Below are 12,490 nucleotides of genomic sequence, written 5' to 3'. Positions count from 1 at the left end.
GGTCCTTGTGCACTGTAACGTGTGCGCTCGACCAGGTGCGCCACTACCCAGCCCCTGTTAATTTCTTGAAGCATTTTTGTTTTTATGGCTGGTTAAAGGTGTTAGGTTTTCTTTACATTACTGCCATCTCTGTGCTGACGTGGGTTGATGGTCGTCTACTTAGTTTGAGGTCTTCCTGATTCTTGATATGATGACTTAGGTTTTTTGTTGTTGTTTTTTTAAATATTTTATTTTTTAAATTTAATTTTATATTTATTTATTTATTTTACCAGAGCACTGCTCAGCTCTGGCTTATGGTGGTGCAGGGGATTGAACCTGGGACTTTGGAGCCTCAGGCACAAGTGTATAACAATTTGCATAACCATTATGCTATCTACCCCTGCCCATGACTTAGTTTTTTATTGAAGTTTGGACATTCTGTTAGGAGACTGGTTATTGAAACCTTCTGTTTCAGCTGGACTTTCTTGACACAACTCTCAAGAGACTTAAGAGACGCTGCCTTGTCACTGCCAGGTGGAGTCAAAAACAGGTTTCTATGTAGTCCCTGTGGACACCTGGGGAGGGAAGGCTGTTTGTTACTGTGAAGTGGAGGTTGGTGGTGGGGCTGCTCTTAGCCTTCCCTGAAACCTCTGGCTTCATCACTGCTGACACCATAACCAAGCAGGAGGGGTGGCCTTCCTCTGCAGGCAGGCTGAGGGCCGCCTGGCTTTCCGCTGAGCCTCCCCTTAGCCCTCCCCAAGGGGGAAAGGAGGCTGCCCTGTTGTTGCCCTGTTGTTCAGGTCAGGGTGGATGTCCAAGCTGCCTCTGGTCTCCGCTTACACTGTTTTGGGGACTATGACCTTGTGCCCGACAAGGATTAATATTCCAGCTCCCCACCTGGCCCCACCTCTGGTGGAAGACCCCCCACCACCACCACCGCTGTGACATCTGGCTGCCATTTATCGGGTTATTTAAATGCATGTACTGAAATGGATCAAAGAAACCACGCCTCATTTTTCTCTCATCTGTAAAAGGGATGTTACTAAGATATATGCAATAAAAGCAGCACGAGGGCTTGCTGGCTGTCCGAGCCTCTGCTGTGGTGACTAGGGGCCCATTCGGGGTGGGGGAGGTGGCGCGGCACAGCTCCTGTCTGAGAGCTTGAGTTTAATCTTCAGTCAGGCAACAAACAAACAAATAACCCTCTCATTTCTGTTATTCCTGCAGAAATTACATGAGTTTAGCTGCCCTTAGTGTTTAAAAATTCTAGACTTAGGGGCCGGGTGGTAGCGCAGCGGGTTAAGCGCATGTGGCGCAAAGTGCAAGAACCGGCTTAAGGATCCCGGTTCGAGCCCCCGGCTCCCCACCTGCAGGGGAGTCGCTTCACAGGTGGTGAAGCAGGTCTGCAGGTGTCTGTCTTTCTCTTCCTCTCTCTGTCTTCCCCTCCTCTCTCCATTTCTCTCTGTGTATCTTTCTTTTCCCCTCCTATCTCCATTTCTCTCTGTCTTATCCAACAACAATGACAGCAGTGACAACAACAGTAATAACAATGATAAACAACAAGGGCAATAAAAGGGAAAAAAATGGCCTCCAGGAGCAGTGGATTCGTAGTGCAGGCGCCGAGAGCCAGCAGTAACCCTGGAGGCAAGATAAGTAAATAAACAAACAAACAAATAAATAAATCTAGACTTCACAGTGCTATGGATTTGTCTGAACAGTAAGGCCAAGGAGCTATTCGAAGACATGGTGGTTAGGAACCAGCTACCCAGCACGTGCAGAAGTTTGGGAAGAGAAAGTGTGGAATGGATATGGGGCTGATTAGGTGGGAGACAAAAGGGAAGTTTTAAATTTTGTCTCCTCATTCTGACTGTCCCAGGGAGTTTTTATTAGGAAGAGAGAAAGTGTAAAGAGGATAGAGTTGTGTGTGTGTGTGTGTGTGTGTTGTGGGGAGTGGCCCTTTAGCTTGGTGGCGTTTGACTTGTTCATCGCAGCTACCCCGAGTTCATCTTCCATGCACAGGACTGTACAATACTGTCAGGATGAGGGTCCCTGGATAGACGTGACAGAGGTTCTCTGACCATCTGCAAAACGCTGTCATGTAGGAGAGTAGTGAGGCAGCGACCGCCCTGGGAAGGGCCAGTCTGTTTCTATGTGGGGAGGGCCTGCAGCTGAAAAGACCTGTCCCTGATGAGGAGGAGAGGGTAGGGGTGCTTTCCACGCTGTAAGTGCTGTGGATCTCCATTCCTCTGTATTTGTGCTAGGCATGAGCCCTGTCCATGATGCCTTTTCCCTAGGAATCAGTGACACCGTTGAGACTGAACCTGAGCTCTGCATCTGAGATGAGAAAGTCAGTCAGCGACCACAGAAAATATGCGGTCTTTTGAAAGCTGGTCTTCTTTATCAGTATTGTATGACGAAGTGACCAGTGGTGGGAGTGCTCCCTCACAGGGATTGCTTTATTATTACTATTGTTGATTTAATAATGATTGACAAGACCATAGGATAAGAAGGGCACAACTCCACACAATTCCCACCACCAGAGTTCTGCGTCCCTTCCCTTCCGTTGGAAGCTTCCCTATTTTTTTTCTCCCTCTGGGAGCATGGACCCAGGATCATTATAGGGAGCAGAAGGTGGGAGTTCTGGCTTCTGTCATTGCTTCTCCGCTGGACAAGGGTGTTGGCAGGTGGATCCATACTCCCAGCCTGTCTCTGTCTTTCCCTAGTGGGGGAGGGCTCTGGGGAGGGGAGGCTCCAGGACACATGGGTGGGGGCGTCTGCCCAGGGAAGTCAGGTTGATGTCAAGGTAGTACCTGCAACTTGGTAGCTGAAAAGCATTAAGATATAAAGCAGGACAGATTGTTAAATAATCAGGAACCTAAAGGCAAGAATAGAGCAGGTGAGATCTGGGGTCTCCATGTTGGAAGGAGCGAGGAAGTCTGTATATTTTAGCTATCATTTTTTTTTTTTTGCCTCTAGGGTTATTGCCAGGACTCGATGCCTGCACCATGAATCCACTGCTCCTGGAGACCATTTTTTCCCTTTTGTTACCCTGGTTGTTTTACCATTGTTGTGGTTATTATTATCGTTGTTATTGATGTCGTCGTTGTTGGATAGGACAGAGAGGAATGGAGAGAGGAGGGGAAGACAGAGAGGGGAAGAGAAAGATAGACACCTGCAGACCTGCTTCATTGCCTGTGAAGCGACTCCCCTGCAGGTGGGGAGCCGGGGGCTCGAACTGGGATCTTTACACAGGTCCTAGCGCTTGGCGCCACGTGCGCTTAACCCGCTGTGCTACCGCCCGACCCCTATTTTAGCTATAATTTTATGCTCCTCGGTTTCCTTCAAGTTAAAGCTCTATGTTTAAATGTTACGGCTTTTTAAATTACTAAGTTATTTTAAAAATTCTCCTGTGCAGATCCACAGTGAAGACACTCTCCGATGGTGCAGAACAGCCATGGCGGCCGACGATAAAGTTGCCATCCTCACTGATGACGAGGAGGAGCAGAAGAGGAAGTACGTGCTTGCAGACCCCTTCAATGGCCTTGCCAGGGAACAAGACCCGCCTTCCAACGAGACGCCCTCCTCCACGGAGACAGCTGCTGTTCCCCAGGAGGAGACGGACTGGATGGAGCGGCACTGTGTTAAAATCAACAACGACCTCCTCATCTCCAAGGTCTTCTATTTCTTCTTTTACTCTGCCTATGGTTCTCTCTACCCACTCCTGCCTGTGTACTATAAACAGCTGGGGATGTCGCCCAGCCAGAGCGGCTTGCTCGTAGGTATCCGCTATTTCATCGAGTTCTGCAGTGCGCCCTTTTGGGGTGTCGTCGCGGATCGATTTAAAAAGGGCAAAATCGTCCTCCTCTTTTCTCTTCTGTGTTGGGTCTCATTTAACCTGGGCATTGGCTTTGTCAAACCTGCGACCTTGAGGTGCGTCCCAAAGATCTCCCCAACAACTCCCCCTGCCAATTCGAGTCACCCGTTAACCGTCATGCCGGCGGAGTCTCCCACCCCCTCTCCCGCAACCACGTCCCCAAGGATGCGTGCGAAAAGGGACCTGCTTTCTTCCAGCTGGCCTGTGACGCCTAACGTCACAGAAATGACTACCTTCCCAGCAGTTGTCGCGAAGACCGGTGCCCCCACTCTTCAACCTCAGACCGATCAAACCACCACCCGTATAGCGAACTCCGTCTTGAACCCGAGCACGGCCACACTGGCCCACCCGGGAAATGGAGCTAAGGAGACAACCACCTCCGTCGCCGCCACCACCAAAGCTGTACCTTCCGACCAAGTCGCGCTCCTGTATGATCAGCAAGAGGTGGAAGCTATATTTTTGGTGATCTTGGTGGTTGTCATCATAGGGGAATTTTTTAGTGCTTCTTCTGTCACAATTGTGGACACAGTCACCCTTCAGTATTTGGGCAAACACAGAGATCGCTACGGGCTGCAGCGCATGTGGGGCTCCCTGGGCTGGGGCCTGGCCATGCTGTCTGTGGGCATCGGCATTGACTACACCCACATGGAAGTGCCCATCGATGGCAAGGGGTGCAGGCCCCCCGAGTATCGTAACTACCAGATCGTCTTCATCGTCTTTGGAGTTCTCATGACCATGGCCTTGATCGTAGCCACCCAGTTCCGCTTCCGTTATAACCACTTCAAGAACGATGAGAATAAAGGGAGAGAGGTGGAGATCCCTCAGGTGGAGAGAAACAGCTCCACGGAGACCCCGGAGGAGACGCCAACTGCCACCAGCCACTCGCAGGCCTTCAGCTTCTGGGACCTCATCAGACTACTTTGCAGCGTGCAGTACGGCTCCGTGTTATTTGTGGCTTGGTTTATGGGCTTTGGATATGGCTTTGTATTCACCTTTCTCTACTGGCACTTGGAAGATCTCAATGGAACCACAACCCTTTTTGGGGTCTGTTCAGTACTGAGTCATGTGTCTGAGCTGATGGCTTACTTTTTCAGTCACAAGCTTATTGAATTGATCGGCCACATCAGGTAAGAACACGCTTAGTTTTTAATTGTTACTTATTTACTTATTTTTGAATTTTTGAATCTTTATTTATTTATTGGAAGAGACAGCCAGAAATTGAGAGGGGGAGGGGGAGATGAAAAGAGGGTGAGACAGAGAGACACTTGCAGCCCTACTCCACCACTCGTGAAGCTTTCCCCTTGCGGGTGGGGACCAGGGGCTTGAACCTGGGTCCTCGTGCACTGTAATGTGAGCACTCAACCAGGTGCACCACCGCCTGGCCCCGTCTTTATTTATTTATTGACTAGAGGCAGCCAGATATCAAGAGGGAAGGGGAGAGAGAGAGGGAGAGAGACAGAGAGACAACCTGTAGCCCTGCTTCACCACTCACAAAGCTCCCCCCCCCACACCCTGCAGGTGGGGACCGGGGGCTTGAACCCAGGTCCTTATGCTTTGTTACATGTGTGCTCAACCAGATGCGCCACCACCTGGGCCTAGAACAAGCTTACTAATGCTATTCCTGCCCTTCCCACAATGGAACACTTACTTGAACACACTTAAGGGTATTTTCGCTTGTGTTGAGTATGGGGTTGGGGATCAAGTATAAAGGAGGCCTGTTTCTTTTCCTTCTCAAAATAGAATCCAGCGAAAGTAATGAGACAAGTTGGATGATCTAAAACAAGCAAGAAGCACTGCTTCCTCTTTGCACACTAAGAAACTCTTACAATAACTATCTTCAGATATAGGGACACTGAATTGGCAAACCGTATCATTCTGTGGCCCTCAGAGGCTACCATGGCAGACATTTATGAAGGAAAGCTGAAATGGAAAAGGAATTAGGTTTCGTTGTCATTTTTGTGTGTTTATTTTGGTGTTTAGTCTTTACTTATCTCAGCCTCTAATTGATACAGATCTTGAACAAATGAAGATATCTATTGTATTCTGCAAAAGTTACGTAACCCGCCATCATTGCTAGTCCATGACTTTATATAGAGGATATTGTTTTGCTTCTTAAAGTGAGAGAGAGACATGAGAGAGTGATAGATACCACAGACACCCCACTGTCAGCGGGGCTCCCTCTGGTACTGTGGTATCTCTGCTGTGGGCACCAGCATGGTACAATGTTTGCTCAGGTGAGTAAACACCCTCTCCTTCCCCCTCTCCCCCACCCCCAACATAGTTGTTTTTAAGCATCTCTGCATTTTTTAAAAACTAATTTATTTATTCATGAGAGAGATAGGAGGAGAGAAAGAACCAGACATCACTCTGGTACATGTGCTGCCGGGGATCGAACTCAGGACCTCATGCTTGAGAATCCAATGCTTCATCCACTGCACCACTTCCCGGACCACTCTGCGTTTTTATCTATCATGAAAACATGGGAAATTAAAAATCTTGTACATAATCAGTCCTCTTAGTAAAAAAAAAAAAAAAAAATCAAATCGGGGGTTGGGCTGTAGCGCAGCAGGTTGAGCGCACATGGCACAAAGCACAAGGACCGGCGCAAGGACCGGCGTAAGGATCCCGGTTCGAGCCCCCGGCTCCACACCTGCAGGGGAGTCGCTTCACAGGTGGTGAAGCAGGTCTGAAGGTGTTTGTCTTTCTCTCCCCCTCTCTGTCTTCGCTTCCTCTCTCCATTTCTCTGTCCTATCTGACAACAATAATACTGACCACAACAACCATAAAACATCAAGGGCAACAGAAGGGAAAAAGGTAGCCTCCAGGAGCAGTGGATTCGTGGTGCAGGCACCAAGCCCCAGCAATAATCCTGGAGGAGGAAAAAAAAATCAAAAATCAAGAATTGCCTGGGATTTATATAATGTTTCACCAGTGGTTTTTTTTTTTTTTTTTTTTGCTTCCAGGGTTATCACTGGGGCTCGGTGCCTACACTGTGAATCCACTGCTCCAGGAGGCTGTTTTTTCCATTAAAAAAAATTTTTTTTTAAGATTTTACTAGACAGGACAGAGAGAAATTGAGAGGGAGGGGGAGTTAAACAGGGAGAGAAAGATAGACACCTATAGACCTGACTCACCACTCAGGAAGCGTCCTCCCTGTAGGTGGGGAATAAGGGCTTGAACCCAGATCCTTACGCTTGGTATTACCTGCACTTAACTGAGTATACCACTACCCAACCCCACCATTAGTGTTTATCTAAAGTTTTTCAAATAGAACCTTGATCTTTATATGTCTTTTAAAAAATATTTTATTTTTATCTTTATTTATTTATTGGATAGAGACAGCCAGAAATTGAGAGGAAGAAGGAGATAGAGAGGGAGAGAGACAGAGAGAGATCTGCAGCCCAGCCTCGCCACTTGTGAAACTTTCCCCCTGCAGGTGGGGACCAAGGGCTTGAACCCCAGTCCTTGCACGCTGTAACACGTGCTCTCAACCAGGTGCACCACCACCTGGCCTCACTCTTTGTAAGTCTTTCTACTCAGCTGCTGTCAAGCCTGGTTCACTTAGGCATGCTTTACTCAAAAAGCAAGGCCTGTCAGTTCCCCAAATTTGAAGTTGTTGTAAAAGAAAGCAAACCATGTGTGTTTGTGTCTATGTGGTAATTCTGAAATCTGCTGTTTGTATGAGAATATAAGAAGGAAAAATAGACACTGACAAGAGAAACATTGATTTTTTTTCTTTTTACTTTCTCTTTTACTAACTAAAGATCTTTTCTAATTTAATGTTTCAGCCTATGATCTCTCTCCCTCCCCAACAATTATAAATATATATATATATATATATATATTTTTTTTTTTTTTTCATTCTCATTTGATTTGGTTGTGCTTGGTGGGAGGAGGGGGCTCTCTGTCTTGGTTGGTCTTTTTTCTCAAATCTCTGTCTTGGTTGGTCTTTTTTCTCAAATTTGTCACTAAACAAAGCGAGATGCTGTGTGGATGGCTCCAGGATGTGCAGACTTCCCAGGGCACAATTCAGTGGGACAGAGAGGTCTGAAAAGCGTCTTGTGTTAAGGACTTGGGTGCCTTTTAAGCTTGTCTAGATCATGTTTACATTCTCTGCTAGAAGACTGTGATGAATGAGACACTTCTCTTCAACCTGGATGTGTGAATGGGATTCTGCTTCAGCTGATTGTATCTTTAAATCCCTGTTATTTGTTCTTAGAGAGATACCTGGTGAGTGGAGTTCCTAGATGTCCTTATTTAGTCAGTAGCATGAGTTGAACGATGACTCTGTTCAGAGTGTGTACATAGGTCCTTTTTTTTACCCCCCTGACTGGTAAATGGTTAGCTTCTCACATGTTAAGGGAAAAAAACTATCTTTTCTGTCTTTGTCCTTTGCCTACTATAGATATTTATTTATTTAAAGTTATTACCTTTATTTACTTATTGGATAGAGACAGTCAGAAACTGAGAGGGAAAGGGGAGATAGAGAAGAAGAGAAACAGAGAGACACGGGCAGCGCTGACAAAGCTTTCTCTGTGCAGGTGGAGGCCAGGGGCTTGAACCCGGGTCCTTGTGCATTTTAACATGTGCGCTCAGCCAGATGAGCCGCCACCTGGCCCCCTGCTGTATGTATTTCATGATACCATTCTTGTGAGTCTGCTGTTACTTTTGATAATTGCATGTGTTTACACTTGGGCTTTTTTTTATCTCATTAGGTACTTGCTCCTTTAAAATCTACACATCAGGCGTTGGGCGGTAGCGCAGCGGGTTAAGCGTAAGGACCGGCGTAAGGATCCCGGTTCGAGCCCCCGGCTCCCCACCTGCAGGGGAGTCGCTTCACAGGCGGTGAAGCAGGTCTGCAGGTGTCTGTCTTTCTCTCCCCCTCTCTGTCTTCCTCTCCTCTCTCCATTTCTCTCTGTTAACAAACGATATCAACAACAACAATAATAACCACAACAAGGCTACAACAACAAGGGCAACAAAGGAGGAAAAAAAATGGCCTCCGGGAGCCTCGGATTCATGGTGCAGCATTGAGGCCCAGAAATAACCCTGGAGGCAAAAAAAAAAAAAAAAAAAACCCTACAGATTATTTCATTTTAATTTTCTGGTTCACGTATAAAAGAGCACCCCGTTTCTTTATTGAAAGATAAGATGGAAAAAGATCTGTGGTCACATTCTTGTTCCCAACAGTCTACTGGAATTTCATCAATTTGTGGTTATTTACCTCTTTCAGATTTCAATTTTTTTAATGTTTTCTTTTGTAAAAGATTCTGGAACAAGTGAAATGGCTGGCTTGGATGATGTGATGCCAGGCACATGCTCTAGGTTCAAGCCCAGCCCTACTGCATTGAAAGAAATTTGGATCGCGGTGCAGTGGTCATCCAGTTACGAGCACACAGTGTAAAGCCCAAGGACCAGGCCAGGGATCTAGGTTGGAGCCCCCATCTGCGGGGGGGGGGGGGGGGGGGGGGGAGGGGGAGGGGGGATGCTTCACAAATGATGAAGCAGGTATCTCTCTCTCTCTCTCTTCCCCTCCTCTCTCAGTTTCTCTCTGTCCTATCCAATTAAAAAGAAAGAAAGAGAAAGAAGTTTTCATGTTCTCTCCCTCTCCTTCCTTCCCATCTCCCCTGTCTCTCTCTTCCTCCACTTATCTCCATGTCCCTATCTTTCAAAAATAAATAAATAAAGTAACATGTTCTGATAGCTGCCGTGTTATGCCCACACAATCGGCTAGAATTAATATGTTTCTCTTCTGGGTTAATTTTGTGAGCCCAGTCTGGCGGTGGTGATGGCGAAGGCTTGAGAATTTAAAAGTGTGGTGTTGGCAGCTCAGACTTTTTATTGGAAGAATGCCTTACCTTAAATTACTGATTAAGATAGGTTATCTTGTGTGTGTTTTTCTCATAGATCCATAATGAGGATTCTATCTGTGGCCTTGATGTGCTTTTTGCAATATTCTGTGTTTGGCTTAATGGGGATCACAAACATCCTAATGTAGCCAAAAGTGAATTTTCTGTAAATTCCTTATATAGATTCAAAATTTATAATTCGTACCAGAAATACAGTGTTTAAAATAGCATGCCGATTTTGAACTTCTTAATGTTTTATGTTCTCCAGTATGGGCCCATTTTTTTTTTTTTTAGGGAATTACCCCATACAGCAAATTAATCTTAAGTACATATGTACACACACACACACACACACACACACACGAATACACAGCGTACCTGCACAGGTGCGCACACACCCAGAATGATTTCTGATTTTGACCTTGGGTTTGCCCGTCTCTAGAGAGCAGCCTTTCTAGGCAAATAGTTAAGCTTAGTTTTGCCACTATAATGTAAAATTCTCTTGATCTGAAGTCATAAGAGTTGTGGAATGTAACAACAAGGGCAACAAAAAGGGAAAACAACAAATATTTTTTAAAAATTAAGCATATCATTGGGCGGGAGTAGATAGATAGCATAATGGTTATGGAATGAGACAGTCATTCCTGAGGCTCTAACGTCCCAGGTTCAATCCTCCTGCACCGCCATAAGCCAGAGCTGGGCATTGCTATGGCGTTTCTCTCTCTCTGCATCTCTCAAAAATAAAATAAACAAAATATATATTTTTTTAAAAAAAAGATAAAACAATCCCTTTAAAAATAGGTGGGATACATGGCCAGAATATTTTCAAGAGATCCACAGGGACAGTAGACATCTGAAAATATTCTCAAAGTCCCTGATTATCAGGGAAGGCAAATAAAACCAACAATGTGAGATTTTCAGGCTTTAGATGGGACTTCAGAAACGCCAAGTGTTGAGAAAGCTGCTGAGTGGTCTGGGAAGTGGTTTTATCCAAAAGCCACCCACTGTGCCACCTCATGTGCATATATATATATATATATATATATATGTATATATATATATAAATTTTTATAAATAAAAAGGAAACACTGACAAAAAAATTTTTAAAAGAGTGGTGGAATGTGCAGTTCTTTCTGGGCTAATTTACGTAAAGATGACAGCTGGGTTTCTGTGACCGTGAGTGGCCCTCAGGGTTATAGTCAGCACCATGATTATGTCCGTAGCCGCAGGCTACAAGTTACAATGAAAACTTTTGAACTTGGCTGCTCACTTCTGTGCCGCACCAGGCTGTCACCCATGCTATTCGATTGTAATTTGTTTACCTTTTAAGGGGCAAAGATCCACTCAGTTTGTGACTTTGTCCCGAAATTCTTATATCCAAGGTTAGTTTTGATACACAAATATTGTCTGGGAGGAGTAATACATTAACCCCACTAGCCACGAATCCTACTTGAGTAGGCAAAGGAGCTAACAGTTCAGTGTAGAAAGGGGACCAAAGCATGGTGCGAAAAGGAGCCCGCCAGCTGTCCTGGTGAGGTCCTGAGGGCACAGGAGGGCAGTGCTACCTGCAAGCTGGGAACAGAAGGGAGGGGCATGTGATCAGCATCTGACACTGGAGGGGTGGCAGGAAGGCTTCAGAGAGGGAGCTGAGTTTGAGCTGGCCACCGAAGGCTGGTGCTGGTTCTTTTGTGGCGCTGTGTCCTTTTCTTGTCTCCCTCCACCTCGTTGTGCCTTGACTGTAGACCCCGGACCTGCTGCCTCTCACATGCACAACCGTTGACTGCTTCTTCTTCTCCTTCTTCTCCTTCTTCTCCTTCTTCTCCTCCTCCTCCTCCTCCTCCTTCTCCTTCTTTTAAAAAGATTTTATTTATTTATGAGAAAAATAGGAGAAGAGAGAAAGAACCAGACATCACCCTGGTATATGTGCTGCCAGGGTTCGAACTCGGGACCTCATGCTTGAGAATCCAAAGCTTTATCACTGCGCCACCTCCCGGACCACTCATCTGTTGACTTCTGCGGACTTCACCTCCCAGGCCCTGGTCTCCTGGTTGCTGCCTGGGCTCAGCTGTTGCAGTGATCTTGAGCCTCGCCAAGAGAGCTTTTTTTTTTTTTTTCTTTTTCCTCTTTTTAAAAAAATCTTTATTTATTGAATAGAGACAGCCAGAAATTGAGAGGGAAGGAAGAGATAGATAGATAGATATAGATAGATAGATAGATCAACAGAGACACCTGCAGCCCTGCTTCACCACTCACCAAGCTTTCCCCCTGCAGGTGGGGCTTGAACCCAGGTCCTTGCACATTGTGACAGGTCCGCTCAACCAGATGTGCCACACCCGGCCCCTCACCAAGAGAGCTTTGGAAGTCCTCCTAGTGCTCGGGCTGCTGTCAGACATGAGTCTCTAGGGCAGGACTCAGACGCTTGGACTTTTCCAAGTGCCCCACGTGACTGCACTGTGTAGTGGAGCTTGATAACCACTGAGCCGGAGAGAGGCCCAGTGAGGAGTGGGGGGGTCTGTGTGGGGGTGGGGGGCTTCTGCTCTCCCTCTAGCTCACACAACAGCTCATCTGGGCCTTGCAGGCGGCTCCCTGAATCTCTCTGCTAGTTCCTCCCTGCCTCGGGTGCTTTTGTTTTCATTATTATTTTTAATGATTTTTAAAATTACTTTATTTACTTATTTATTGGATAGAAACAGCCATGACTTGAGAGGGGCAGGGGGAGATAGAGAGGGAGAGAGACAGAGAGACAGCATGCAGCCCTGCTTCACCACTGCAAAGCTTGCCACTTGCA

The 12,490-nt window shown here is 46.4% G+C and overlaps 1 protein-coding gene across 2 annotated transcripts in view; it reads left to right on the top strand.

Moving 5' to 3' along the window:
- Positions 1–3,411: 3,411 nt before the first annotated feature.
- MFSD6 (major facilitator superfamily domain containing 6) overlaps positions 3,412–12,490 on the top strand; it is a 49,906-nt gene continuing 40,827 nt past the window's right edge. For both annotated transcript variants that reach the window (XM_016190770.2, XM_016190771.2), the window contains exon 1: positions 3,412–4,980. In XM_016190770.2, coding sequence (XP_016046256.1) covers positions 3,434–4,980 — 1,547 coding nt within the window. In that variant the 5' untranslated portion in view covers positions 3,412–3,433. The remainder of the gene's footprint in view (positions 4,981–12,490) is intronic.

This window comes from Erinaceus europaeus, chromosome 18, assembly GCF_950295315.1.
Source record: "Erinaceus europaeus chromosome 18, mEriEur2.1, whole genome shotgun sequence".
Lineage (NCBI taxonomy): Eukaryota > Metazoa > Chordata > Mammalia > Eulipotyphla > Erinaceidae > Erinaceus > Erinaceus europaeus.
Note: the sequence above shows the minus strand (reverse complement) of the source record. Positions and strands in the feature narration are given on the sequence as shown.